This window comes from Nannobrachium achirus (genome assembly GCF_963921795.1).
Source record: "Nannobrachium achirus genome assembly, chromosome: 18".
Classification (NCBI taxonomy): domain Eukaryota; kingdom Metazoa; phylum Chordata; class Actinopteri; order Myctophiformes; family Myctophidae; genus Nannobrachium; species Nannobrachium achirus.
Genome location: NC_137825.1, coordinates 35,022,838 through 35,050,518, shown reverse-complemented (window position 1 = coordinate 35,050,518; position 27,681 = coordinate 35,022,838). Strand labels below are relative to the sequence as shown.

At 44.6% G+C, this 27,681-nt stretch overlaps 2 protein-coding genes across 2 annotated transcripts in view; one reads left to right on the top strand and one right to left on the bottom strand.

The window, feature by feature from the left end:
- Nucleotides 1-334: 334 nt before the first annotated feature.
- On the bottom strand, nucleotides 335-11,537 carry sgca (sarcoglycan, alpha; the record flags this gene model as incomplete). Its single annotated transcript, XM_080747366.1, has 10 exons — nucleotides 335-365; nucleotides 2,037-2,213; nucleotides 2,335-2,361; nucleotides 2,731-2,939; nucleotides 4,268-4,436; nucleotides 6,287-6,506; nucleotides 8,915-8,987; nucleotides 9,243-9,391; nucleotides 9,964-10,149; nucleotides 11,438-11,537. 10 exons carry the CDS (start codon nucleotides 11,535-11,537, stop codon nucleotides 335-337), a joined length of 1,341 nt encoding a protein of 446 aa, XP_080603492.1.
- A 1,896-nt stretch (nucleotides 11,538-13,433) lies between these two features.
- LOC308303045 (neurabin-2-like) overlaps nucleotides 13,434-27,681 on the top strand; it is a 54,588-nt gene continuing 40,340 nt past the window's right edge. The window contains exons 1-5 of the mRNA XM_080747364.1: nucleotides 13,434-13,553; nucleotides 14,019-14,358; nucleotides 17,030-17,438; nucleotides 18,629-18,905; nucleotides 19,449-20,065. Of these exons, the coding sequence (XP_080603490.1) occupies nucleotides 14,153-14,358; nucleotides 17,030-17,438; nucleotides 18,629-18,905; nucleotides 19,449-20,065 (1,509 nt within the window). The 5' untranslated portion in view covers nucleotides 13,434-13,553; nucleotides 14,019-14,152. The remainder of the gene's footprint in view (nucleotides 13,554-14,018; nucleotides 14,359-17,029; nucleotides 17,439-18,628; nucleotides 18,906-19,448; nucleotides 20,066-27,681) is intronic.

The following is a 27,681-nucleotide window of genomic DNA, read 5'->3' as shown; positions in this document are numbered from 1 at the left end:
CACATAAACAATTTAAATGTTCACCCATTTAATATTATAATGGCAATGTACAAGAATAACACTCAACCCTCAAGGTCCATATAGACTGTAAAAACAAATATTGCATTCAGCACAGCTCAAAGATGTCCGTTGTTGCTCTTATTTTCTGCAAAATAAAAAGGGGGGAGGGGGGGGACATTTTTACATAGATATAGATATACATAGGTATAGAACATTTGAATTGGTTGCTCTCAACAGCACAGACAGACACGACAGACAACAAAGGTATTCATTCATAAGGAATGCTTATGGAATGATCTTTATAGGCCACAGTGAATGAGTGCCATATGCGAGCTTACCTGGGCAGTGTGTCAGTGTAGGGGTCACTATAGGAACACACATTAAAAAGAACACAAGTTACAGTGCACAGATCTCATAGGTTTCCATGACACTTCCTGATCAACCATACACATTACACATCTATACTATAATTTTGCGAATGTCTGAGTGAGTGAGTGAGTGAGTGAGTGAGTGTCTGTCTGTCTGTCTGTCTGTCTGTCTGAAACAGCGTTTCTCCTCAGTGGCTGGATCAATTGATCTGAAATCGCATCACCCTTAGCATATGAACACACCTGACATAACTGTGAAGCCCGTTTGTCACTTTCACAAATCATGTGCTGTATATTAGCATTTTTAGGGTGTATCTACTATCTATTCTGCATCTAGCTTGAGGCGGTTGTCTGGCCCTGTTACAGATTTTGTCCAAAATCATGCAGATCGGTACACAGTATCTCTGTAGCCATTAAACGAAACGGGTATTTCTTACATTGATGCTCCTACATATTATCATGCAAGCACCAGTTAAAGTTACTTTCCATCCCTCATATACTGTGTGCACAGTGCACATCCCATAACCCACACACTGCACATCATTTCAGAGCTCATATCTTTGAACGGGTAAGGACTAGTGTAACAAATGCACCTGTTGTAGTTGACAGCAATTCAATAGCAGTACTCAATAAGTACCACTAGAGGGGGACATATACCAGTAAACATTCAAGACTTATGTCAGCAAAGGTGTATATTACTATTGGCAAGCATAACATAAAGGTAGGATAAGTGATATTGTTGGTGTTAATACAGTTAGATTTTTTTGTTAAAAGTTTAAAGCACGATATTCTGATTGTAACAATCAATCACTGCTATAGAGTGTGGTAACAGGGGTCTCCAGCTTTTCAATAAACAAAACATGTTCAGGTGGGTTGCAAAATGTATACCTATTTATCAGCTTAATTTTTATAGTGTTCCAGTTGCAATTTTGTCAGCTAATTTATTTAATGCATTTCTGTTTAATAAAGAGCTGGGGAGACATGGAGACTCTTCTTACTGAACAAACACGTAATAATAGCAATGATTACTATCAGACTATAGAGCTACTTAACACTTTCAGTTACCCTACCTTTCAGATAATTACAATATCATCATGGTTTCAATGCTCTTTGTAGATTTTGATTATTAAGACAAAACATACATTAACCACTTCAGCCCTATATGTATATGTACTGAAAATAGCCGATCTACAAGCTCACATCAAAATGTGCTGTGTAATTTCAGAAAGAAATAGAGGGTGGCAGAAAATAAGTTACCATAGCCTCATTTATAAAATAGCAACAATAGTTGATCTACAAGCTCTCAACGCGTCACCAAGCGACGCATTGAGATTTTCACTATTTGTTTGGGGGGCGAAAACAGAAAATGTTTGAAAATGTTCAACTACAGTATAACGACATTTCCCAAATAGGGATGCCATACAATAAAAGGCTTATCTAAATTATAACAAGTGTCACATGTTGATGGACGGGCATCGATTGCGATGACATCAAAATCAAACAATTCAGTTTCAGAGTTTGGAGACAATATGCATAAAATAACTGAATTTATAGGTTAAATGTGAACCCTTGGAGGGTGGCAATTGCCATCCCCCGGTGACGCCCCTTGCATTGTGGTATTGGTATACTTTTACAAAATGTGAGCGCTTCTTCCGCCAACGTGCTTACTGCTGGGCCATGATGAGCGGGATGCTGTCGCTCTGCAGCGGGGGCGCCCTCTCCCCGGTGCGGGCATTGAACATGGGCAGAGTGGACAGCGGCGGGTGAGGCATGCCGCGGCCCGCCGCCAGGTTCCTCAGCTCGCCCAGGTTGCCGTGGATGGTGTGGTGGTGGTACAGCTGGATCCTGGAAACACAGGAGGAGACGGCAGTGTTGATTTAGTCTGTGACAACAGTGAACCGGTAAACATAAAGGTAAAAGCAAGTTGTGAGACAAACTAGAGAGACATTACTCTCTCTAGACTTACTCTGACGTCTTTACATTCCTCTTCTCCCTACAAGACAATATTCACATGTGTTACCAACAGATAATCAAGTTAATTCGTACATTTAAAGTAAATATATAATATAAAATACAGTTAAAGTGATGTTGTGATGTTATTGCTATTATTACTTGCTGGGGATGCCTTTCAAGGACTCAACTCCACTTTGAGAACCATGGCTTTAACCACTTAAAGGAAAGGAAACTTACATAGTGCTGCACTATGTAACTTTTCCTGTTCTACACCGGACTTTCCCCACAATAACAGAAAACAGAAAATACACTAGTATAGAGCCCTGAGGGACTCCAGTCAACCGTATATAGGGTCTGAGTGAAGAAGTGGTTAAAAGAGGCTGGTGTGAATTCAGAGTGTACTACTTACACTCCCTCTCGTCTACAGCACATGATGTAGGCCAGCAGCACGCACAGAATGATGGCCAGGACCAGAGGCACGATCACCGTCACCAGGTAGTCCGGGAGGAAGTCCCTTTCCGGTGGGGAGTCAGGGGGGTTGAAGTCCCCCCCTGACTCCAGAATCCCTGAGCCCACGGTCGAGGCCGGCGGAGGAGGCTGAGGACTGGACAAATCAAACTGTGTGGGGGACAAATGGAAAACGAAAATAATTATACATGTCTTCAACCTCATCATGAAATGAAGAAATGAAGTTTCAACGTAAGAACATACACTGCTTTACTTCAGTCTCATGTCACAGATAATACTTCCTTGTCCCGGCACTCGCTCTGCGCGTAACGCCAGCATCCCATAACAATCACATGTATCTTAAGGCACTTTAACCACTGTATAGCAATAGACGGCAAACCCCATGTATATTTGTGTGACCCAAGTTATTAGAACATCAGAACACATTTTGGGGTAGAGTGAAAAAAGTTGAGGACCAAGTACATGGGGGACACTGGTCAACAAAGTTGGGCCAGTGGAAAATGGGCTTTTAGCCCATTTTCCACTGGCCCAACTCCACACCACTCCACACCACACCGCCCACTTGTGCCAGGTTTTCCACTACAAGGCCCTGGGTAGAGTGGTGTGAAAGTGGTACTAAACAGGGTACTATAAAGTATCCACTCTAGAGTAGGTCTGAGCTAGGCCAAATAGGGCCAGACACTTCATAATGACTGATCACTCACTGACTTTTCATTTAGACCACCAGGATATAGTTGTAATACATGATAATAGATTCTATTGTGTTATAACCACTATTATAATCTATTATAGTGTATTTTAATTATCATAGTAATACATTGATACTTTATAATGTATTATAAGCACAGTTATAATCCATTACAGTGCATTATAATTAGGATAGTTGTAATACAAATTTATATTGTTTTATAATCACAATTAAAAGGGTCAATTTGTTTCTTACCGATAGGGATACTTTTTTGTAATGGAAAATGTAGATATTTGTATGTGGTGCGGTGTGGTGTGGTGTAGTGTGGTGTGGTGTGGTGCTAAAACTGCAGTCGAAAAGGGGCTTTTATTTGGTTGTATTTAATCTCTCAAGACAGCCTCAGAGTCGCTACGCTTCTGAAGGAAGAGAGACTGGCCGAGTGGGCGTCGCCCTTGCTTTGATGACGTGGTTCCCAGATTGGGTTGTATTTGACACCTGTCACAATGACTTGGGTGTTGAGGCATAGTTTTACTGAGGTTAGGTTTAGGAATAAGGTTAGTTTTCGCCTAGGTATCGTTTTACTGAGGTTACGTTAAAACTATGCCTAAACCTAACCTTATTCCTAAACTTTATGGAAACGTTTAGGTTTAGGGCGGTATAGTTTTACTGAGGTTACGATTTAGGAATACCTGGTGTTGACCGTTACGAGGTCGCCGGCTTTGCCCTGGGCCGGGCGGGCGTGTTTTGGGGCGTTCTTGTATTCATACAAATAAAACATAATGATAAATACCAGCTCAGTCTTGCACCAGGTGATGCAGTTGCCGGGGATCCTGCAGAAGTTGCACCCTTTGGGAACCCTGACGTCACGGTCTGCCGTGCAGCGTCTCTGGTTGTCTGGGCTGTTCACGCTGACCAGACACTCCGAGAAGTGCTGCTGCGAGCCCACCTTCACGTACACACTGCAGACAAATGGAAGTAAAAGTAAAGCAAGTGTGGCGGAGAGAGTCGCAGCCCCAGCCTGAAGCCTCAAAAGTCTAGTATCTGCCCTCGTTCCATAGGGATATCCCTTTGAAGTAATGGTTAAGATATTGGACTTTCACACGGTAGACCGGGGTTCGAAGCCGGGTGGGGAGGTTCGGATCACCTCTGTTACATTGGTGCCGTGACCCGGATCCGGGCTTCCCCGTAGGAGGAGGTCAAAGGGGGGTGAGTGTGGCGGAAAGAGTCGCAGCCCCAGCCTGAAGCCTCAAATATCTAGTAATGTCTGTCATTCAATGTTATATGAGATACTTAAATGGTTTCCTGTGGAAATAAGCTTAGTCTTTTCATGGATCTCCTTTTAGTAGACCTTGTACCAGTGAACTGTACCATCATGAAACTGTACCTTTTCCTGTGCAAACTTCTAATAAAGTCTTCAATCAATCAATCAAGTATCTGCCCTCATTCCATAAGGAAATCCCTTTGGAGTAATGGTTAAGATACTGGACTTTCATGCAGGAGACCTGGGTTCGAAGCCGTGTGGGGACGTTAGGATCACCTACGTTACACAAGTAAAGCATAAGAAGGCTAACCCAGGGGCCTTTTGGTGTTTCGCCCCGGTGCGTGGTTTTGTGGATAGGTTTAGGCATAATGTCTGTGAGGTTTAGGGTGGTTAAGGTTAGGTTTAGGCATAGGCTATAACCACGCCCACCTGGGCAAACACTAATCATCACGTTCAACTCAGATTCGGCTCAAACAAAGGGTTAAATTCAATCTCCTGCTATGCCACAAAAATGTGGAATGCACTACAAATGGCCTTAAAGGAGTGTAAATCCATACCCTCCTTTAAAACCGCTCTGAAAAGTCACTTACAGGTTGCTGCAACTCGAAACTGGCCCTGTAAAAGGTCAAAGACAAGGCATATACACCTACCCCCCTCCCCCCCACCTGTTATTTTACCTTTTTTTTCTGACTGTTATATGATGTTTGGCATAGTAGCCTACTGTGGATATTTGTCTGTTAGCCTATTTAAAGGGGAAGACCACCCATTTTCAATATTGAACTGTGTCATTAATATACCTTAGAGGAGTTGTGTGAACATAGAAAAAAAGTTCCCCCTCTTCTGTGTTGCCTAGAACTGGAGGATTGATTTTGGGGTTTGTATTGTAAAGTACAACTTGATGACATCACACATTGTACTTTACAATACAAACCCCAAAATCAATCCTCCAGTTCTAAGCAACACAGAAGGGGGTGAACTTTTTTTCTATTTCCACACAACTCCTCTAAGGTATATTAATGACATATTTCAATATTGAAAATGGGTGGTCTTCCCCTTTAATGTCTTAATGAAATGAGTAGCCTACACAGGACCCCATTGTAAACAAGCCATAGTGCTTTATTGGGTTTTAATTTAAATCCTATTAGTAGACCTTTATCTGAACTGTGCTTTTCCTCTGTGAACTGCTAATAAAGAAGGCCTATTAATTAATCAATCAATCAATCAATCAATCAATCAAAACACCTGGGAACGTGGGGAGTCCATGCCATGGCAGGGGGATGTTGTGCATCAAGCCACCTCACAAACTAACATAAGATATAGATATGCTCACTGCCTCGTGGGCCAAGGTAGGCCACTACTAGCCAGGCAGCAGCCAACCAGGCTACTTACATACAGTTCTATTAAGTAACAGACCCACTGTCATATCATGTTAACGAACAACGTCATGTTTCGCATCATCGCATGGCTATTACTAGTAATAAAATGTACTTAATAATTCCACTACTATGGGAGCAAATTTGTGACATGTCATGTGTTAATGTTGTGTACCCTTCATAGTGTCCTGGCAGCGGGAGGGGAACTCTGCCACCGCGGTCCAGGGCGCTGGAAATGTTGACTATTTCCAGATCGTCCGCCTTCCACAGCTTCTGCAGGTCCTGCTTTATCGCGTTCTGGACGCCAGAGGGCAGCGCCTTCTCAATCTCCCGCAGGCCCAGGAAGAACTCTGCTTGATACGGTAGACTCATGGGGAGGCTGGGCTGCATCTTATCTGTGGGAGTGGGAGGGACACACAGCACGAAATGACACCGTTTTCCAGAGGCATTTATGCAGAAAACTGGAAACATTTTGCTTATTTTATTTCAATAGATAAAATATAATTCTATATCAGCAATGATTACTATCAGAGATTCAGAATAGAGCTCCAGCCTCAGGGTGCATGGAGGTGGGGGGAAATGCTATTATTGCATTTGTATTCCTCTGTGTATAAGCCTACATGAGAAATCACACCTAGTGTGAAGTGAGCAGTGCTATTTATGAGTTAATTTCATCAAGCCTCCCGCTGTCAAATCACAGCACGTCCTGTGAAGCTTGTCAAATGGGACCCTGAGCGTATAGGCTACAACTTTGAGCCGTTTGTGATAAGGCGGGCCAGGCGGCAGTAGGCCACCAGCTTGAGTTTACTTTTAGGGGCCGGAAATCTTTATGCGACCTGACATTTTTTGGGGAACCAAGTCAAATGTTGGAGCTTAGCTCCTTCCAGGAGCACTGCTCAAACATATAGGCTATTGTAACGACCCGGCAAGATATTTCGCCGTAACTCGCCATGCCAAGCGAGCTAGCTCTCTTGGCGTTGCGGGTTGCTTGCCTTGCCTTGTCTGCTGAGTGGGGGACTGGGGTTCGCTTCCCGGTTAGGGAGCGCACTGCCCCGCTCAGTCTGCTAAACGTTACACTATTGATACATATTCCTCTTAAAGGAACGCTTCACCCATTTTCAACCTATCTTCATATAACTGGTCCTCATTACATGATGGAATAAGTTCTGTCTACTCGCCCTCGGAGGGCTGTGGATCGTTCAGAAACCTGCCTATTAGTGACATCATTGGTATAGGCAGGGTTGATCATTTTAAGTATTTTTGTCTTTGAGCACTGCTCCTCGAAGGAGCTAAGCTCCAACATCTGGCTTCGTCCTGGGCGCGAAGTGTGTCCTAAATCTGTCCTACATCTGGCCTACATCTTTGTACAAAGCGCTTATGGTTTTTGTATGCCCAGGGTCACATTGGCCAAGCTTCTCGGGATCATTTCACCATGCTAATTTCACAGAAAGAGGAAGGCTGTGGTTTCTATTTGCTTGGAATCCCCATCGATGATGTCATTAGCAGTCCACACACTGCCCACCAATGAGACACGGATCGAGTGAGTATAGAGTGAGTAGAGAAGAGATGGTCTCATTTTATTATGAGCACAAGGGTAGACCAATGTAGATAAGGCTACTTAGAATGTAGTGTACCATCGTGTTTTTATGTTCTGGCTTTGGAAACGTAATGTCCTCACCAGGGTCAACATGTCCATAAGCATGTAATATGCGATGAAAACACTGTCAGTATTAATAAATATTAATAATAGTTGTGTGACCCAAGTCACATGTTACTATCCAGGATTTCTTCAGAATAGGTTCGACACGTTTTAAATGAATGCATAAATAGGCCTACTGTAATCTAAAAAATCACACCCAGTGTGAGGTGAGCGGTGCCTTTTATGATTGGTGTGCATACATGCCAAAATGTCTGGCGAAGCTTGGCCAATGCCAATTTTGCTGGACGGACAGACATGCATATATACACACAAAGCGGTTAGCATTCTCATAGACACCATGGCACATTAGGCGCCCACTAGCATGGATTTATGGTGGTCTAGGTCTATATGTTTCTGGTAAGATTATTGACCAATCGATCAATATTGTCCATGGCAAAAAATTACATTTTCACCAAAATGCTGATCACAAGCCGGCACGATGGTGATGACCCGTGGCCCTCGCGGCTCATTGATTAACTGCAGATGACGTCTATATTGTCCTCCGTGTCACCGAGGTCAATAAACATCTATTCAGTTCTATTCATTGATCGCATGGAGCCTATAGTCTCGTTCAGCCAGGCGATCAGAAGTCTCCGCCTTCTGATGCTGTCTGGGGAAATCAGGCAGTATATTATTATACACCACGGACCCCAATTTGATACAGTTTTCTTTTGCTCCGTGACCCCCAATCTACACTGTAAAACAACCCCCAGTGTTCATTTAACTCTCAGTTTTACAGATCCGTTGTAAGGGTCAATTTGGTTCCATTTGTAGCTATACACTCTCAGATGAATGAATTGAATACATAGGACAGCAATGGAAACAAGTCCCCAAGACTGTTTTGAGTTATCCTTTTAGCCTTGATGTCTTACTGTATCATGTGCTGTTTGCATGTCTGACTATTAAAGTATTCAGTCAGAGGTCCAGACCCGTAAAAGGGTCCATTTGGACCGCCTGGTGGACTCGGAACAACCAGGATTATTATAGTTTACGAAATCTAACAAAATAACCGAAATAAAAATTGCATAACTGTTATAGCCCTACCCAGAACTAACCTACGGTACATTGAGAAACAGTGAGTGGGGTGCTGTGAGTTTGTTATACCTGGACTGACGATGATGATGGTGATCATGTCTTTATAAGACACGTCGAAGGTCAGCTTGTTGATGGCATAGATCTGTCAACACACACGTGGAGAGTTTTTTATAATTGCATTGACACAAAACACATCACACACAAATCACAAAATTACAAATGCAAACTAAATACACAGATGACAGTAATAGTAGTGTGCTAAAAATAATAGGACAGACTTATATGTACAGTATGGAATTATAGTTATAGGCTATTCACAAAGTTTAAAAACAGGTTTTGTGGATATTTGGGGTGCCAAAATCATATCAATTTAGGGGCACTTGAAAAAATATTTTACCTCCACAACACTTTTTCCCGGAGAAGTCGGCGTGCCGTAGAGGAAGCCATTGTCTTCGTAGGTCCTTTGGGTGAAACGCAGCCACTCCGGGAGGTCCGGGTGCTTCATCAAGTTGCACTTAAACACCATGGGGTCATCATAGCGGCGAGCTGACAGGAGACAGGCAGAGGCCACAAGTACTCACATTAGGAATGGCGTTTTTTTCATAAATGAACTCCTTACTTGATCATACTATAGCGTCACACACAATCAGGAAAAAATAGCAGATCTATAAGCTAGAGCGTGCAGCTTGTGGATCTGCTACTTTTGAATTTGAATCCTGAAAAGTAACAGGACATATTTATGAGGTTTCCACCCGACAGAGACGATATTTATATTAACTATAGTTTCGCACAAATGTAGCAAAAATAGCAGATCTACAAGCTCACAGCGCATCGTGATGCGACACGTTGTGAGCTTGTTCTTTTGTTATTTTGCTAATTTGTTTTAAGCGAAAGTTAAAGTGGTTACATACGTTTGTGTGCGGGTTACATTGTGAACCAATTAACAAGAACTTGTGTGACTATAACTAATAACTACATTGGTTTTCTTATTATACCGTAATTGTTTTCATTTCCTGAAAAGTAACAGTTTTGCACATTCTACCAGACATCGACGACAATGTAATAACTTGAGTGTGAACAAAGCAGTGACGGCTGCCTCGATGCTATCAGCTCCTTACTGTAGGTGGTCTGTGGAAAGTCGTTGATGAAGGTCTCTCTCAGGACTTGGTACGTGAAGAGCCTTCCCACGGGAGTCTCCAGTCTGTGGAGCCTCACGGTTGGGGTTTCTTTCTCTTTAGGGTCGTGGGTCTTGAGTCTGGAGTCTTTCGGCTCTGCCTGGACCCCCAGTAAACTGACCAAACACACTGCACAAAGACACAAACAAACAAACAATAAAGATGGGATTGGCTTTCAGAATAGTCAATGCAACTCTGCCCTCAATCCCCTCAATATCCACATATCTGACTAAACACCTCCACAAAATTAGCGACAGCCACAACACCAGAGGGAGCACAAACAACGATCAGGTAACACAAACCCATAAGACAAATATGGGTAAATTCTCCTTCTACAACACTGCCACCCAAGTGTGGAATTCCTTGACCCCTCCACCTTAAAACATGTAGTAGCTCGCTGGACTCCTTCAAAACTGCCCTGAAAATTCACCTTTCAGGAGGCCAGAGGCGGAGGTAGTTATCACTTCTCCCATGGACAGGCGAGAAGTGACCAGCCCTCCTTACCTTAACCCCACCCCCACTCCCACCCCCCCTACTCTGTTCTTGTACTGTTCTTAATTTTTGTCTGATAAAATATTAAAAAGGCATAGACACAAACAGAATCACAATCAGACCCCACTGAGGAGGACAATATTGTTATTATTGTTGTTTATATCTAACCTATATATTTGACCATAAGTACTTAATATAATCCATTATGTCATGACCTGATATTTGGTAGCTTTTAAGAGCCAAGATGTCTCAGCTAGGCCTGATAGATAACTATTGTTTATATGTTATGGTTCAGCTTGTCCTTGTAGCAGCTACAGTATAACTATAGTTTGATCCCTGTGCTGGTTGTCCCAAACTGCCTTACGACATAAGTGTTATCGTAGGCTACTTCTCCCGGGCCATGATGCCATGTACATTCAAGCATAACCATCGCCATCACCAAATGGAATATTGTCACTTTGTGCGCTGGTAGATCGTCTCATTTTGAATTAACAAAGTTTAAGCTGAGACTTAATAGGTTCAAGCATAGGCCTATGTTTTGTTAGCCTGGTTAATAAACCAGACCGCACAACACCACCCTGAGTGTGTGATAGAGTCTGGTTTATTAACCAGGCAAATTTTTTGTATTAATAATCTTCAAAGCAACTTATGACTATGTTCTTAAGCACAGTATGAGTAAATGTAACACTTTCCAAGCACTATAGAGCAGTGGTTCTCAAAGTGGATTCCAGGGACTCCGTGGGTTCCTTTAGGGGGGTTTAAATTGACCCAAGCCTGTAACTCTGACAGTGTACGAATGGAACCAAATTCCATTTGTACACTGTCAGAGTTAAGGGGAGACCTTGAAATGTGAAAGTTTGAGAAACTCTGCTATAGAGCACAGATACTGTATAAATAAAGGTAAATAGTGAAATCAACTTCTTGCCTGATAGAAAGAGCTGCCTTATCCTCCAGCCTGCCATCTTGTTTTGGCTTTTGATTGACAGAGCCAAGAGGACAGGACCCTGGGTGGCAGACAGAGACATGTCAGAGCTATTTTTACCCCCCCACAAACACACTAATAACTTCCGAACACACACACACACACACACACACACACACACACACACACACACACACACACACACACACACACACACACACACACACACACACACACACACACACACACGCTCTCTCTCCCTCTGACACTCACACTCTCTCTTTATCTCTCTTAGGATGATTATTGCACTAAACATAATCATATTATGTGTATTACATGGTTAGGGAGTAAGTAAGTGGGATATAATTGTTTTATTGTGCACAATGGCTTTTTTTATCTTTAAATATAGGCCATGTAGGCTACTTTAAGCTTTACATTATCATGATTTATCAAACATCCCTCTTGAACAATGCCCTGTCAAAGATCTGGATTTTAACCCCTAAAAAAGGACCTGAGTGGCAATCTACAAGCCCACAATGTGTCACGATGCCATGCCTTGTGTAGCCTGACACTTCAGTCCGCACAGTGTGGTGTGAGATGTCTGGCGCAGTCAGGCAATGCCTTGTGGCCTAGTAGATCTGCTTTTTCCAATATTTCTGAAATATTTTGAATATTTTTGAAACATTTTAAGAACAAAAATCCTTGACATAACGAAGAATGTGATGTTTTCAGTATTAATTCCTGTTAAGCTGAGGTAGGCTATAACCTATAATATAAATTAGAGATGATCGATCAATCAATCAATCAATCAATCAAACAAACAATCAATCAATCAATCAATCAATCAATCAATCAATCAATCTATATCTCTACCAATAACATTTAAAAAAGCAAAGGCACGCACCACGCAGGCACACACGCACGCTGTGATTTAATTGTATATTTAATGCTCAGTCTGTGGACATGTATTATAGGCCTGTATGCTGTTACTGCTGTAGGCCTATACCAGAGCAAGCATAACGTGGGCGTGGCTGACAGACAGAAACAACGACAGCCCTCTCTGTCTCTCTCTCTCTCTGTCACACCCAGACAGACAGACGGTAATGACATGCCAATGATCACATAATTACTGTGTAGTTTCATTGTACATCAGCAGAGGTTAAATACAGGAAGCGACACATATGTAGCCAACAAATAACACACATGTGTCATTCATTGGCCGAAAGGGCTTGACAACATAGAGTTGACACCGTACGCACTGACTGTACGCTGCTTTATTTAGTTCTGCTGGGTCTCAGAGCCCGTCGCTTTACCAGCTCTGTTTATAGACAGATGCAGTGGGCGTGGTTTACTGGTGCCACCAAAAAATCAACCACTATTTTTTCCTATAGACTTTTACAACGTAGACCTATATATATATAAATTGTGAATCAAGCCATCCAGGATCCTGCAGGTGAATCATAACCATAAAACCTTTGATTCTGTGAAAAAAATTGAATATTGAATTAGGCCTATATATATTACATTTAATAAATACCCTTTGATATGTGGTTTATTTTATTTATTTATTTTTTCACAATCAAAGGACAGACCCTTTGTATTGTCAGCCAGATACAGACAGCCGGATACATATAGTCATTAGTCACACACTCACAGGGTAAGAGCCAATCGCAGTTCTTTGCGTGCTTTGCTGGCGCAAGTAAGTAATACATCTCTCTTCCGCCACTGTTGAGTCAACCCAGGGAGCGCTAGGACCCAGCTGGCAGCTGGCCGGTGCGGTGCTGCAGACTGCCTGCCTCTCTTTACGCTGTGAGGAAGGAAGCCTAGCATAGGGACCAGGCAGCCAGTCCTAGGCACAGATCTGCACTTCATTCTAAAAGGAAAGCTGTAGGGACCAGCTAGGCAGACCAGTCCTACTGTCCTAGGCTAGGCACTAGATCTGCAGTTCATTCTAAAGGAAGCCTATGGACCATCGGGCAGCCAGTCAGTCCTATAGGCACAGCTCTGCAGTTCACACAATGAACACGTCAAAATGATGCTGCTTCTGCCTGCTTCTGCAAACAGCGAGAAGACGGATTAAAACCTCAAGCAATCTGTCGACAGCAGCAGCAGCTCCGCGGTAAATAATCCTCCGTCTCATTTATTTATTTACTGTTCCACTTTTTTTCCCTGGTGGGCTGCAGCAACAACACAAAACCGTTATGTGACCTAGAGATATAGTCTAGTAGCCTAGAGATAGATTTTTTTTGTGGAGTGGATCGGCTTGCTTGCTTGCTTGGTTGCAGCAGCCATGCAGCCCCTATAATGATAACTGCACAGCACAAGCTAATGACAGATGCATCGTGCTTCACTTTCTCCATTGCATTGGGAGGAGGAAAGGGGGAAAAAAGGGATTTCGTGGCGTTGGATGGATGTGATGCGAGCGGCCTAAAAAAAAAGAGAGGAAAAAAAGGAAAAACGTTTTGTTTTTTTGTTTCGTTTCGTTTCTCTCCTCTCTCTCCCATCTGTCGCTGTTATAGTCTGCAGGATTTGACTATCGCTGGGTGGTGGTACATAGTCGATCATCCTCTCTCTCTCTCTCTAGCCCACCACAGGGGAGACAGAACGGGGAGGTGAAAAGGAGAGAGAGCAGCACATCATGCCGTTGAGCATCATTCTCTCTCTGCTGCTGTGACGCCCTGTGTTCGGCCCTGTATCTCTGGACCCGACTGGACCAATATGATGAAGACCGAATCCACAGCAGCATCCTCATCCTCCACCGGCACCAAGAGCACCGGTGGCGGCGGCGGCTCGCTGCGGAGCCCGTCGCCGCACCGGAACGCCTACGAGGCGGGGATGCAGGCCCTGAGGCCCGTTAAGGACAACAATGCCGGGGCCCATAACGCGAACGGGGACGTGATGCAGGAGGGCCCCCGGGGCCGCAGGTACAGTATATTACGGTACATACACAAGTGGTGGAAAAAGTACTCACCTTTTTTTATACTCAAGTAAAATTATCAAATGAATACTGCATCATTCAACGTAGAAATACTCTGTTTACTCAAGTAAAAGCCCGGAATTCAAAATGTAGCGAGTAAAAGTATGGGATTAACATACTACTTAAAGTACTACTGAAAGTAAAAGTACTGCAGAATGGTCCTATTTCAAGTTTTCAAATCTATAAAAATCATTTGAAAATAGCAGATCTACAAGCTCACAATTTGTCGCATTTTGTGTAATTATATGCTTATTATGGATAGGCCCATAGGCCTACAGTTAATAAGAGTCAGTGGGTGGGCAGCTACTGTGTTAAATTGTCTTTTTCTTTTTGACAATTTAAAGTATTAAAGTAAACTAGCCCTTACCCGTTCAAAGATATGAGCTCCGAAATGATGTGCAGTGTGTGGGTTATGGGATGTGCACTGTGCACACAGGCCTATATGAGGGATGGAAAGTAACTTTAACTGGTGCTTGCATGATAATATGTAGAAGCATCAATGTAAGAAATACCCGTTTCGTTTAATGGCTGTGTACCGATCTGCATGATTTTTGGACAACATCTGTAACAGGGCCAGTCAACCCCCCCCCCCCCCCCCGCCCGCCCGCCCCCACACACACACACACACACACACACACACACACACACACACACACACACACACACACACACACACACACACACAGCTGGTTAAACATGTTGCCTCATGCTAGATGCAGAATAGATATGCCCCATGCTAGATGCAGCATAGATATAGATACACCATAAAAATGCTAATATACAGCATATGATTTGTGAAAGTGACAAACGGGCTTCACAGTTATGTCAGGTGTGTTCATATGCTAATGGTGATGCGATTTCAGATCAATTGCTCCAGCCACTGAGGAGAAACGCTGTGACAGACATTCACTCAGACAGACACTCACTCAGACAGCAGCCGATCTCCGTGTTATCCTCCCTTGGTATGGGTCTGTTTTCACCCCTGTCATGCCTTGGCCAAGGCTCAGTAGTCGGACTACCAACTACCAGGAGCTGGTAGATCCGTTATCGCCCATAGACTTGTCATTGCAATGCGCATGCGCCAATGCACGTTCACAGGAACAGTATACTGGTCGCTCCGTCAGTGAGAATCGAACCCCGGCCGTCGGATTACTAGTCCCCGACGCTACCGACTGAGCTAACCAAGGCAGCTGGCGGACTTTTGTTTTATGCTTGGTTTTACACATGACTCGGTAACGGGAGCAGTCCCCTGGTCAAAATTTACTATTCTGTCCATAACGGCACATAATTCGGTAACGCCGCTGAGTCGGCTCATGCGCCGTTCGCACCGTTCGCCGCGGCGACTCGGTCGCTACCGCTCCCTCGGCGGCGGCTCTCGGGGCTCATCGGCGCCTGAGACGGCGCGGCTCCGTCGTTTATAGTGGCGTGAACGGTAGCGTCGGGTGGCTGGTAACCACCTCATAGCGGTATCGAATCCCGCTTCGGGAACAATTTTCTTTCTCAAGGCTGATATTAAGGTTGATATTGGGACTACCCAGCTACTGGTAGTTGGTAGTCTGACTACTGAGCCTTGGCTAAGGTATGACAATTTTGATAACAGTCCCATCCATAGGATATGATAACACGTGTATCAGGTGCAGACAGACATTCGGAAAATGATATGTTTGATATAAAGCGGTGGCTCTCAAACTGGAGTCCGGGGACCCCCATGGACCAGGGGTCCTTGAGGGGGTTCCAGGGGGTCACCAGCAAAATGAGTAAATATACTGTATAGCCTCAAAATCAGCTCAACCACTTTAACCCTTTAGTTTAGGCTATAAAGTTCATTTTTGAAAATAGCCGATCTACTGTGAGCTTGTAGATCTGCAATCAAATAGCAGCAGGGACCCCATTTTGCACATCGAACGCCATTCAAATAGAATAGACACGAATAAAGGTTGCAAATAGCCACCTGGTTCTTTCAAAACGCTTGGGGTCCGATTTTGCATATTAAAAGCCTGGGTTACTATTTGGACATTATACGGTACCTGCCTTACATGCCTTTATAAACTTCTGTTTGATTGATTGATTGACTGAATACTTTATTAGACAGACATGTAAACAGCACAAGGTACAGTACGACTTTTGGGCTAAAAGGATAACGCAAAAAAGTAATTGTTTCATTGTGGTCCTACACTGTAGGACCTACAGTATGTATGCAATAATCATCAGCATAACATCAGAAATTAACATAATACATGTCATCAACACATACAAAACCACTATACAGTATGTAGAAAGGAGAAAAAGGAAAACAATGTCTTTCTTGCTGTTGAAAGGTGCAGTCACTGGGCATGCTAAGTGCTAAAGTAATTGTCTATGGCTATTTATGAAGATTGGATTTAAAGGAGTAGTTCACCTCCCAGAATTCCTAAGGCAATCATTTGATTACCCCCAGTGGTCTCCTACTGGATACAGTAGGGTCTTATGGGTTATTAGGGTTATTATTATCAAATTATTGGCTCAGGAATGCGACAAAAACATATCCATGAATTCAAACGTGGCGTGTGTAAGCGATAGAAAAACATTTATTATTAGGGGTGAATTCCGGGTTTCTGATCATGGCCTCCCCCTTACAGGTACGGCTCCAACGTGCACCGCATCAAGAACATGTTCCAGCAGATGACGACCACGCCCCCGGGAGGCGGGGACAGCGCCGAGGGGGCGGGGGAGGACTCGGCGGTAAACAACAACGGGGGACAGCAGTCGGTGCGCCTGTCCCTGCCCAGGGCAGGCAGCCTCAACGAGAACGTGGACCACAGCGCGCTGCTCAAGCTGGGCTCCACCGTGTCCGAGCGCGTCAGCAAGTTCGACCCCAAGGCGGAGAATGGCGGCGGTGGCGGGCACCCGCGCGCCTCCTCGCCCAGCTACTCCAAGCTGCAGGAGACGCGCCGCATCTTCGAGCAGCAGCAGCAGCAGGAGCGCCAGGACAAGCTGGCCAGCACAAGGGTCCTCATGAAGACCGACAAGGCTTCGGGGGGCTACCAGGTACTGACAGGACTGCTGCTGCTGCTGCAAAACTAGCAGCTAGTTATTTCCACCGTTGTCATAAATTGTAAATGAATGCCCTTCTTGATCATAGTCTACAGCAGGGGTCTTCAACGTTTTCAGGTCAAGGACCCCTTAGTTGAAAGAGAGATGAAGCAGGGACCCCCACAACTTCATCGTTTGACAGCACAATCATCAGTGTATTTTGGATTCATGTCAATTTGTGTTTTCAGATATTTAACCACTTGAACCGTCAATACTTAATAAACTTGACCTTTCACTGTACTTAGTCTGCTCTTTTCCCCCCTCCAAAGCTCTTTGCCAAAAATAGCCGATCTACAAGCTCACAACGCCTCGCAGCGCGAGGCGTTGTAAGGTTGTAGATCTGCTATTTTTGTCTAAAGGTCTCAGAATATGGAGGCTATAGGGTTCAAGTGGTTAATATAAAAAAGAGGGGGGAAAACAAGTTTCTATCACACAAAGATTTGGAGGACCCCCTGTAGTAACTCTGAGGACCCCCTAGGGGTCCTGGACCCCCTGTTGAAGACCCCTGCCCTACTTGATCATAGTCTGCAGTGTCACACAAAAGCTTAACAAGTAGCAGAGCTTTGAGCTTGTAGATCTCCTACTTTTGCTATTTTTTTTATTGAATTCTGAATATGAACATATGAGGTTTCCACTCGACAGAGACGATATATCCTGGGCTAAAATGATCGCAAAAATCTGGTTATGTCAGCAGAACACTGTTATGATTATTGTTATAAATCATTATGATCATTAATGAGTTCTTATATTAACTATAATTAGTGTGGTTGCCACACTATTCTTGTCTAGCTTTTTCATCATCTGATGTAACCTTTTTCTCGAAGGGTTTTCCCGTTGAAGTACTTGTCCGGGTTACTCGTCATCTGCTGTAACCCTTCACCCAATCAGACATCACGATACCTTGATATCGTGATGTCATCCTGTTCTCCCTCTCTGATTGGCTCCCCATTAGAGTCAACAGCAACCACACTTGCAATTTCCAATTGCACCTTTCTAGTTATACAGTGTTATAAGCAGATTGTAATATATTATAAGTATTAGTATTAAGTATGTCTATAATGCATCATAGACATGGGATGCATAGCAAGTGTTACCGCAAAACTACTCATATCAATTATAACAGTTGCACCTCTTCCCCTTCCCAGGACGGCCGGCTGGACGTGGCGCGCTTCAACGGCAGCACAGAGTCCCTGGACTCGCTGGACACCAGCGAGGCGGTGTCGCCCACCGTCAGCCAGCTGAGCGCCGTGTTCGAGCGGGCGGCCGAGCTCCGCAACAACCTGCACCGCCTCTCGTCCACGCCGCCGCTGCCCTCCTCGCGCGGCGTCAGCGCCAAGGTGGGCGTGACGCTCAACTCCAAGCTCATCACCAAGAGGGCCAGCCGCGCCGCCGCCGCCTTCCCCGAGGACGAGGCCAACAAGGGTAAGGCACCTGTCACAGTTGTTGCTTGACATAATCGACCTGATCGCAATTTTTTTTGATGATCGCAGTTGTTTTTGGCATAATCATCATGATCGTTACTATCATTACCACGTATTTTCAAACGTTTTCAAAAACTTTGGAAATGGCCGATCTGCTAGCTCACAGATCGGCTATTTCCACTATTGACCCATTTGGGACTGAGGACGATTCTAAAAACGCCTTCTAAATCTCAAATATTATCCAAAATTCCCAAAAGATCATGTTGCTATATACTGTACATAGCAACAAGAACTCCAAAAGGGGCTCCCGTCCTAAGTGGTTAATGTTAATTCTTTTAAGTATAAAAGTAATTATATATATACATTATGTTACTTGTCATGATGTGCCTTGTACAGCTTTTGTTTACGGAGCCTAAAAGCCAGAACAAAATGAATAAAATGTGTATTCACACATGTTCCAGTGTTCAGCGTCAAACGCAATTCAATCACCAAGCTCCATTATCTGAACTAATCATCAACTTCTTAAATCTTGTCATCGTGACAGCCCTGGCCAGAGGGGGGCCTCCTCCTCCGACGCGGACCCCCAGGGGGCCGAAGGCGGCGGCGGCGGCCAGCGCCGACAGCCTGAACAACAGAGGCCAGAACGGGAGCCAGGCGGAACCGACGACGACGGAATCGAGCGAGCGCGAGCGGAAGAGCGTCTCGGACGCGGGCGTGGAGGCCAAGGCGGAGGACGGCGCCGGGGTGGAGCAGCGCTCCAGGGACGACGCTCATCACCACCAACATGGCTCGCTGGAGAACGGCGAGGACCGCCAGGGCGGCTCCTCACCGGAGCCGGGGCTACGGGCCGACGTAGAGGCGGAGACGAAGAGGGAGGGCGGAGGGGTGGACACAGGGGTGAGGGGCGAAGACGGGGGGACCCTGAAGGAGGAGCAGTCGGGAGTCGGGGGGCCCGACTCCCTGGACATCAGCTCGTACAGCGCGGTGGGGGAGGACTTGGCAGGGAGCCAGGGGGAGGAGGAGGAGGAGGAGGAAGAGGAGGAAGAGGAGGAGGATGATAGTTATGAGCCCGAGTCCAGCTGTGTGGAGATCAGCGGCCTGCCGCCCGAAGAGGACCCGCCCCCCTCCAGGAAGATCCGCTTCAGCACCGATAACATTAAGGTGAGAGCCGACACGCGCGCACGCACGCACGCACATGCACATGCACACATAAATCAACATCCCTACTTGATCACACTAGAGCAGTGGTTCTCAAACTTTGAAATTTGAAGGTCTCCCCTTAACTTTGACAGTGTACAAATGGGACCAAATGAACCCTAACGGGTTGATTTGTACACTGTCAAAGTTAAAGACGTGTAAGGGTCAATTTAGACGCCCCTAAAGGAACCCAGATAGTCCCTGGAATCCACTTTGAGTACCACTGCACTAGAGCGTTTTATATAACTGTTGTAATGCTACTGACGTTTGCGCACAACACTTGAAAACAAAGCATTGTGGGTTTAGCCATTATAGAAGCCGTGTAGGCTGTTCTTCAAGTCAATCATTCAAGTTAACCTTGAGGCCAAAAATAGTTTTTTTTCCGCTTCCTTTTGTGTGAAGGAAGTGAAAGTGTTCGCGCACAACCTGGCAAAAACGTGCTGTAGTTGTATCATCATCGTCATCATTATCATCATATGTAATGCCCATCTTTGGTTCTGCAGTGTCTGTCAGAATAACTGCCATCACTTTAACCATTTAAGCCAAAAAAGAAAAGAAACAGAAGCTGAAATAGATATCTAGATCTGTTATTCTCTGTTATTTTTGAAAAGGCTTGAAAATGGTGCAATCTTTTGCCTACAATGTCATGTCCAAAATAATGACGGCAGGTTGACAGTCAGTGTCCACCATGGGAGCACTGAGTTGGCTGTTCCCAGCCTGCTAATGGCCCTGGCCTGCATTCCCACCACCGTGCATCAGACATGGCCCTGAATGAGCCACTGATCCTTATCTGAAAGTGCACTGGGAGCTGCCTCTCTCTCTGTAAATGATTGTTAGGATAGGGTTTGGGCGGGGGTTGGAGTTCCTATTGTGAGAAGAGAAGAGAGACACACTACTCTGCTGCTCAGGCCAGTAGTGAGAGAGGTCAGCAGAAACCAAGTGAGCAGTTTTTATCGGTCAAAAGAAAGGAGAAGGACATTAAGGAGTTATTAGGGAGATAGAGAGAGAGAGAGAAGCCCAGTTCCCACTAGCATGTAGGCGGCCAACATGGGGGTGGCCATAACTGCCCCCCCCCATCGCACGTTATAATAATGCTCCTGTGAAAGTGTTTTTTACAAGACAATAGCGCTACTGACTGGTGAACGTGAACGTGATCATTCGAACAGATCATTGACGTGAACATGAACAAAATCGTTCGTTCACTGAAATGAACGTCCCCCCCCCCACTAACCCGTAACCCCTACCTGCTCCTCCCTCCGCGCTTCCGACAGCATGTTTGTTGGGGTAGCAGTGCATCAGGAGGTATAGGGAATAGAGGCTTGTGAACCCAGGAAGGTTCTTGGTTCGATCCCCTGCTCCCCCTGTGGTTGGCGTCAAAGTGTCCTTGAGCAAGACACTGAACCCAAAACCGATCCCGATGAGCAGGTCCGTCGGTGCCTTACATGGTTTCCTCCGCCACCTGTGTGTGTGTGTGTGTGTGTCTGTGTGTCTGTGTGTGTGTGTGTGTGTGTCTGTGTGTCTGTGTGTCTGTGTGTCTGTGAATGTGTGTGTGAATGTAACTCACGCATTGTAAAAGGCTTTGCATAGAGTGTCGCTCTATAAATGTGCCATTGGTGTTGTGGCTGTATGGGCCAGTGAGATGAGAGCAGAGAGGAAGGGAGAGGATGTGGAGATGATTTAAAGAGTCTGGCAGGGGCTGGGGGTGTAATGACCCAGAGAGCAGCGTCAGTTTCTCAGCTCTGCTCCGCTGTGCTCTGCTGTGGCGGGAGCAGTGATGGAAGAGCTACTCACATGTTTTACTTAAGTAAAAGAATCAGTACTGCAATGTAGTTACAAGTAGAAATCCCATATTCAAATTGTACTTGAGGAAACGTGCATCGGCATCAAAATAAACATAGAGTACCAAAATTAGAAATAACCTACTCATTGTGCAGAATGTTCAAAATGTGTAAAAATATTTAGAAACATCTACAAGCTCACGATGCGTCACATTGCGGTTGTGGTTAGGGTGTTTTGTAATAATAATCCACACAAAGTTAGTTGTAACTAAAGTTTTCATTTAATTAGTAGTGGATTACAAGTACCGGTACAATACTATCCTCTGAGTGGGGGTAGTGAAAGTATTGAACAGTTTAAATACAAATAAATACCTCAAAATTGTACTTAAGTACAGTACTTGAGTGCATGTACTTTAGTTACTTTCACCACTGTGCCTAGAGGTATCCAGCCCTAGACAGACACTGGGTCCTGACACTGCACATCACAGATCGCTCCCTCATTCCAGTAAATGCCCGATTTATACTTTGGTTTCGCATCGTGCCGCTCACCGACAATACCAGATCTAAAAGTTCACAACGCATCACAGCGCGAAGTGTTGTGAGCTTTTAGATCAGGCTTTTAGATCAGGTGAGTGACTCACTGGCTTGAAACTGAGTACAAGTCATGTGTTAACCGAGGTGTTTCAGTTCCGGATCACGACCGCTCGAGTCGAATGTCGCTCTCGATTTCACCGTCCCTCCCCGACCGTTGCACACGAGATAACATGCGCAATTGCGCACTGGCCCACACAAAGCGTATTTGATTTGATTTTCCTCGACCCAAGATGCTGTGAAGAGATGTATTAAATTAATTCTGGATGGGATGTGATTCCGGTTGTATTCATCTCTTATGGTGTGTGTTTAGCTTTGCTAAAGTTACAGTAGGTCAAAGATGGAGTTCAGGAGTAAACGGTTCGACGAGGCAGCCGTGGGTTGCATAACTATTCTAGACATGATGCAAGTCCAAATACTGTCCATCATCTTTATCTGTGGCTTAGGTTAGGGATTCATTCACTCTCACTCTCAATGGAAGTGAGCTTCAGTTCCAGCGAACAGGGTTTGCCCCAGGTTGCTCACAGTTAGCCTGGTATAACCAGCCTAGATACTAATGCATCTAGCTAACTAACTGCAGTATCATTCCCTCCTTGTTTTAACATGGGTGGATGATGGTATAGCTGCAGCTAGGCTAGCTCACAGTCACAACCCATAAGAAATGGATCCGCGACCCCAAAATGGGTCCCCCGACCCAAGGTTTGGGAACCACTGCTGTGAGAGCCCTCTTCACTCTCTCCCAGTGAGGTCTTTGTTATGGAGATGTGGTGTGGGGCAGCATGCATAGGCGTAAAAGGGGTCAGCAAGGTCAAACGGGGGAGGGCCTTTCTCTTTATTCTATAGCTCAAATGTCATCACTGTACAACACTCATGCTACTGTAACACCGGGCCTGTTTCCAAGTCGCACAGTATCACTCCCAGTCACCCCTCCGAAACAGGAAGTGGCTCGTTGCATGGCCATTTTTAGCGCATACTTTCCCACCGCCCAGTGCGAGCAGCAGCTCGGCGCTCTGCCATAATTAGGGATTGTTGTTGTTATCGTGGCCGTGTGGGCCGAAAGCCATGGCGGACAAAGACGTGCTCAGAAATCCCAGTACTTGTTTACTTGTCAAAGTCTAGGAACAGTGGTTCTCAACCTTATCAGGCTGTGACCCCAAAATAATCATATTTGAACTGGGGACCCCCCCCCCCCCCCACCCTGACGAGCACATGGAATTGTAGGAGTTGGCATTACATTTAGTTTGACTCGATCTGTTCCATTGTGAAAATAGCAGATCTACATGCAAGGCGTTGTGAGCACTGAGCATGTAGATCTGTTATTTTCCCAATTTCTGCCTCTAATATTTGACAATTTGACCAATGTTTGACCAGAGGTACTAAAAAGGTCTTTAAAGTCCTTAAATTGTCACTTAAGAAATGTGCAGATGCCCTGTTTACTGTGGAGTGAGAAAACAATGTTAACATTTAGCTGAACATCTGTGGATCCCTCAAAGTCATTTGGGGACCCCTCTGGAGATCCCGAGTTCCCGACCGACATGTTGAGAACCATTGGTCTAGAAGACCCTTACGGGTCCATTTGGTTCCATTTGAACACTCTCAGAGTTATGGGGGTCCTTGAAAAAAGTTGGAGAACCGCTGTCCTATAGCGGACTCCTAATGTGAAATGTAGTGTCATAGTAAATCATACGGATTCTGAAGGCTGTAGACAGATATTCAGTAATTGGGTCTATAATTGTGTGTAAAACAGAAAATCTAGAATTTGCCACTGACCAGGCCTAGTCTTGCCACGGACACAGTATATGTCTGTGTCAGGACATATTGATTGATGACCCCTGACCATGACACCCCTACGGCCCCCTAGGCTATGTGATAAGTGAGTGAGTGAGTCACACTTTTTAATGTATTGTTTGTTGGTAGGGCATTCCACATTTTGGTGGCATTATAATAGAATGAATGAATCCCCATGTTTGTGCCGAATCTGGGGAGAATATGATCATTTACTTAGTTAACTGTCCACCACTGGTTGAACGTCTGTGGCATTTGATTGATTGAAGAATGAAGAATGTATTAGAAGTTTGCATAGGAAAAAGTACAGTTTCATGACAGTACAAATCACTGGTACAAGGTCAACTAAAACGTCTGTGGCAAACCTATCTCTGTGTATTCCCTTTCAGTCTCTTCTCAAACTGGTACAGACAGCTTCACTACCTGGGCCCACGATTCACACTACACACTTAGTTCACTCCCTCTGACACCTTCGGAAAGTAACTAAGTATATTTACACTAATACTGTACTAGAGTAGAATTTTGAGTTACTTCAGGCTACTTGAGCATTTCCCCTTTTCAATACTTTATACTCCACTACATTTCACTACAGTTACGCTACAGCTATTTGACAGATATTGTTAGTTACAGTACTTGTTACATTGCAGATGAAGAGTATTATTACAAGACATACAGGACAGTACATTAACCACTTAAGCTCTATTTTTTACTTTGACTATTTGAAAATACACATAGAGGATGTGGTATTGCTACTGTTACGTAAGTAAAACATTTGAGGCAGTGTTGCCGGATGTTGCGAGAGAACTAAGCAACCAGGTCTATGAAAAAAAGCCCAAAAGAAGAGACTAGGCCACATGAACGCTATATACAGCGGCTATTTGATCTACAAGCTCACAACGTGGAGTTGAGCTGCTATCTTCAAAACAAATCTTGAAAAACGGGAAAAAATGATAATTTTTTTAAACATTTAAAAAAAAAAAGTGTATGTGATTGTGTATATACACAAAAAGATTTCTGCAGGCAAATACATTATAATTTGAGGGGGCCTTGACATGAGAACCACTGGTTTAAACGACATTAGGAAGCACACCCAAATAAGCAACTAATTTGGAAACAGAACCCCAAAAACCGCAACCCACACCTAACTACCAATATTTACAAGTGGCTTTACAGAGAAAAAAATAAAATGAGCCCAAAGTAGCTCATAATAAACAGACATGGCAATCACTGACTTCTTCCTCCCCCACTTGCTCTCTAGTTGTCACTCCCTCTCTCACTCTGTCACCAGTCTCTCACCCTGTGTGTGTGTGTGTGTGTGTGTGTGTGTGTGTGTGTGTGTGTGTGTGTGTGTGTGTGTGTGTGTGTGTGTGTGTGTGTGTGTGTGTGTGTGTGTGTGTGTGTGTGTGTGTGTGTGTGTGTGTGTGTGTGTGTGTGTGTTTTTTATTTTTGCGTTAGTAAAAATAGCAACATTGTAATCGTCACAGATCCGTCCCCCTCTTTTCTGTGTCTCTCTGTCTCTGTCTCTCTCTGTGTCTCTCTCTCTCTCTCTCTCTCTCTCTCTCTCTCTCTCTCTCTCTCTCTCTCTGTCTCTGTCTCTGTCTCTTGGGCTGCCTTGTTGTTGAACACAGGAAGCTTCCACTCACGTCTCATTTTGTTTGTTTGGTTTTGTCTCTGTCCCGTTTGACTCGTTTACACCAGTGCCGTGGCGGTACATTTACTCAAGTGCTGTACTTAAGTCATTTTGTTATGTTTTTCTTTACACTTCTACTCCTCTACATCTCGGAGGCAAATGTTGTACTTTATACTTGACGTCTTTAGTTACTTTGCCTGTTCGGATGATTAATACAAAACATGCATTAACCACCTTACTGTATAGGACAAACACAGCAAACGTGGACGCGTTTCGGCGTCATTTTATACTTTGTCCATTCTAAAACAGCAGGTCTACTAGCTCACAATGGCGTTTGTGAGCTGGTAGGATCTGCTATTTTGGAAGATTTTCCCCCTGAAAATGTGTAAGAATGATGATTAACTCTGATAATCTCTAGTGTATTTTCGCGACTCCCACTCACTCCGAGACAGAAATAATCTGATTTCTTTCTGTCCAATAAAATCACCTGGCTTTCTTTTCTCTCTCTCTATCTCTCTCTCTCTCTCTCTCTCTCTCTCTCTCTCTCTCTCTCTCTCTCTCTCTCTCTTTCGTGGGTTTTTGCTGCCTACGCAACTCTTTAACACACACACATGGAGCTGGCAGCCCCGGCCCAGTCACAGAACGAACCCCTATGATTTTTTTTTATCTTTGCTACCCGCATCCTTAATACAAACAGAGGCTGTTGTAATGTTCTAACAAAGGATGGGAGGAGGCTATTGAATATCAGCCGAACAAGCATGCGGGGCAGAGGTATTGAGTTGAATCGAGAGGAGGATGTTTCTGTGCCCAGACTCTGCGAAAAGCCAAGAGAGAATGCTAACGTCTACAATAAAACAAGCCGGGCCGGGTTTCATGTTCGCTGCTCAGGTCAGCCCGGTGAGGTTATTGTCCTGGGAGAGGCAATGCATCACCGCGTGTCAAGGTGTTCTGCAATGCAACCACGCCGTTACGTGGAATCCATAGGGTTTTTTAATGTATTTTATCCTGTAGCAGTGAAAGAAGAAGTACTCTTATTGCAAGTGAAAGTCTGTATTTGACTTGAGTAAAAGTACAAAGGCATTGGCATCAAAATACCAACGTAAAAGTACTCAAATGTTAAGAGAATTTGTCAAACATTTTTTGAAAATATTCAGTCTACATGCTCACAACTTGCCACGCGGCGCACTGTGAGCTTGTAGCTTGACCATATAGCTTAAGTATAGAATAGGGCTCAAGCGGCCAATGTAAGGTTTTATATGAATAATCTAAAAGTAACTTGTCAAATAATTTCAGTGGAGTAGAAAAGGTGCCAATGCCTTTGATGTAGAAGTAGTAGAAGTTTTAAAGTATCAAAAAACTAGAAAAACACTCAAGTAAAGCAAGTGCACCTCAGCTCCTCAGTCACACAAATCGTATAACCTGAGTAAATGTACTTCGTTACTTTTCCGCCGCTGCCAACGAGGTCGTTATTGTGCGGGGAGAGCTCATGCATCACGGCGTGTCAAGGTATTCTGAAACCGCCCGTAATTTGGACACCATAGGGTTTTCTTTCCTCCCATGTTACCCACAGGAAGGGTGGGTGGGAGACCAGACTTGGTTATCAGCAAGGTCACACTGGCCCCATTTCCCCGGCCCTGCAGTGGTGGTGGAGAGGCACACATGCACGCGTTGTAGTGGCGTACCCACCCACTCAGGTTACTGCGTCAAATCGGGGAGAGGAGGGGAGAGACTGAGAGAGAGAGAGAGAGGATGGGGATTGGGGGGGGGGGGTTACATAATATTACTGTCATCGTGTC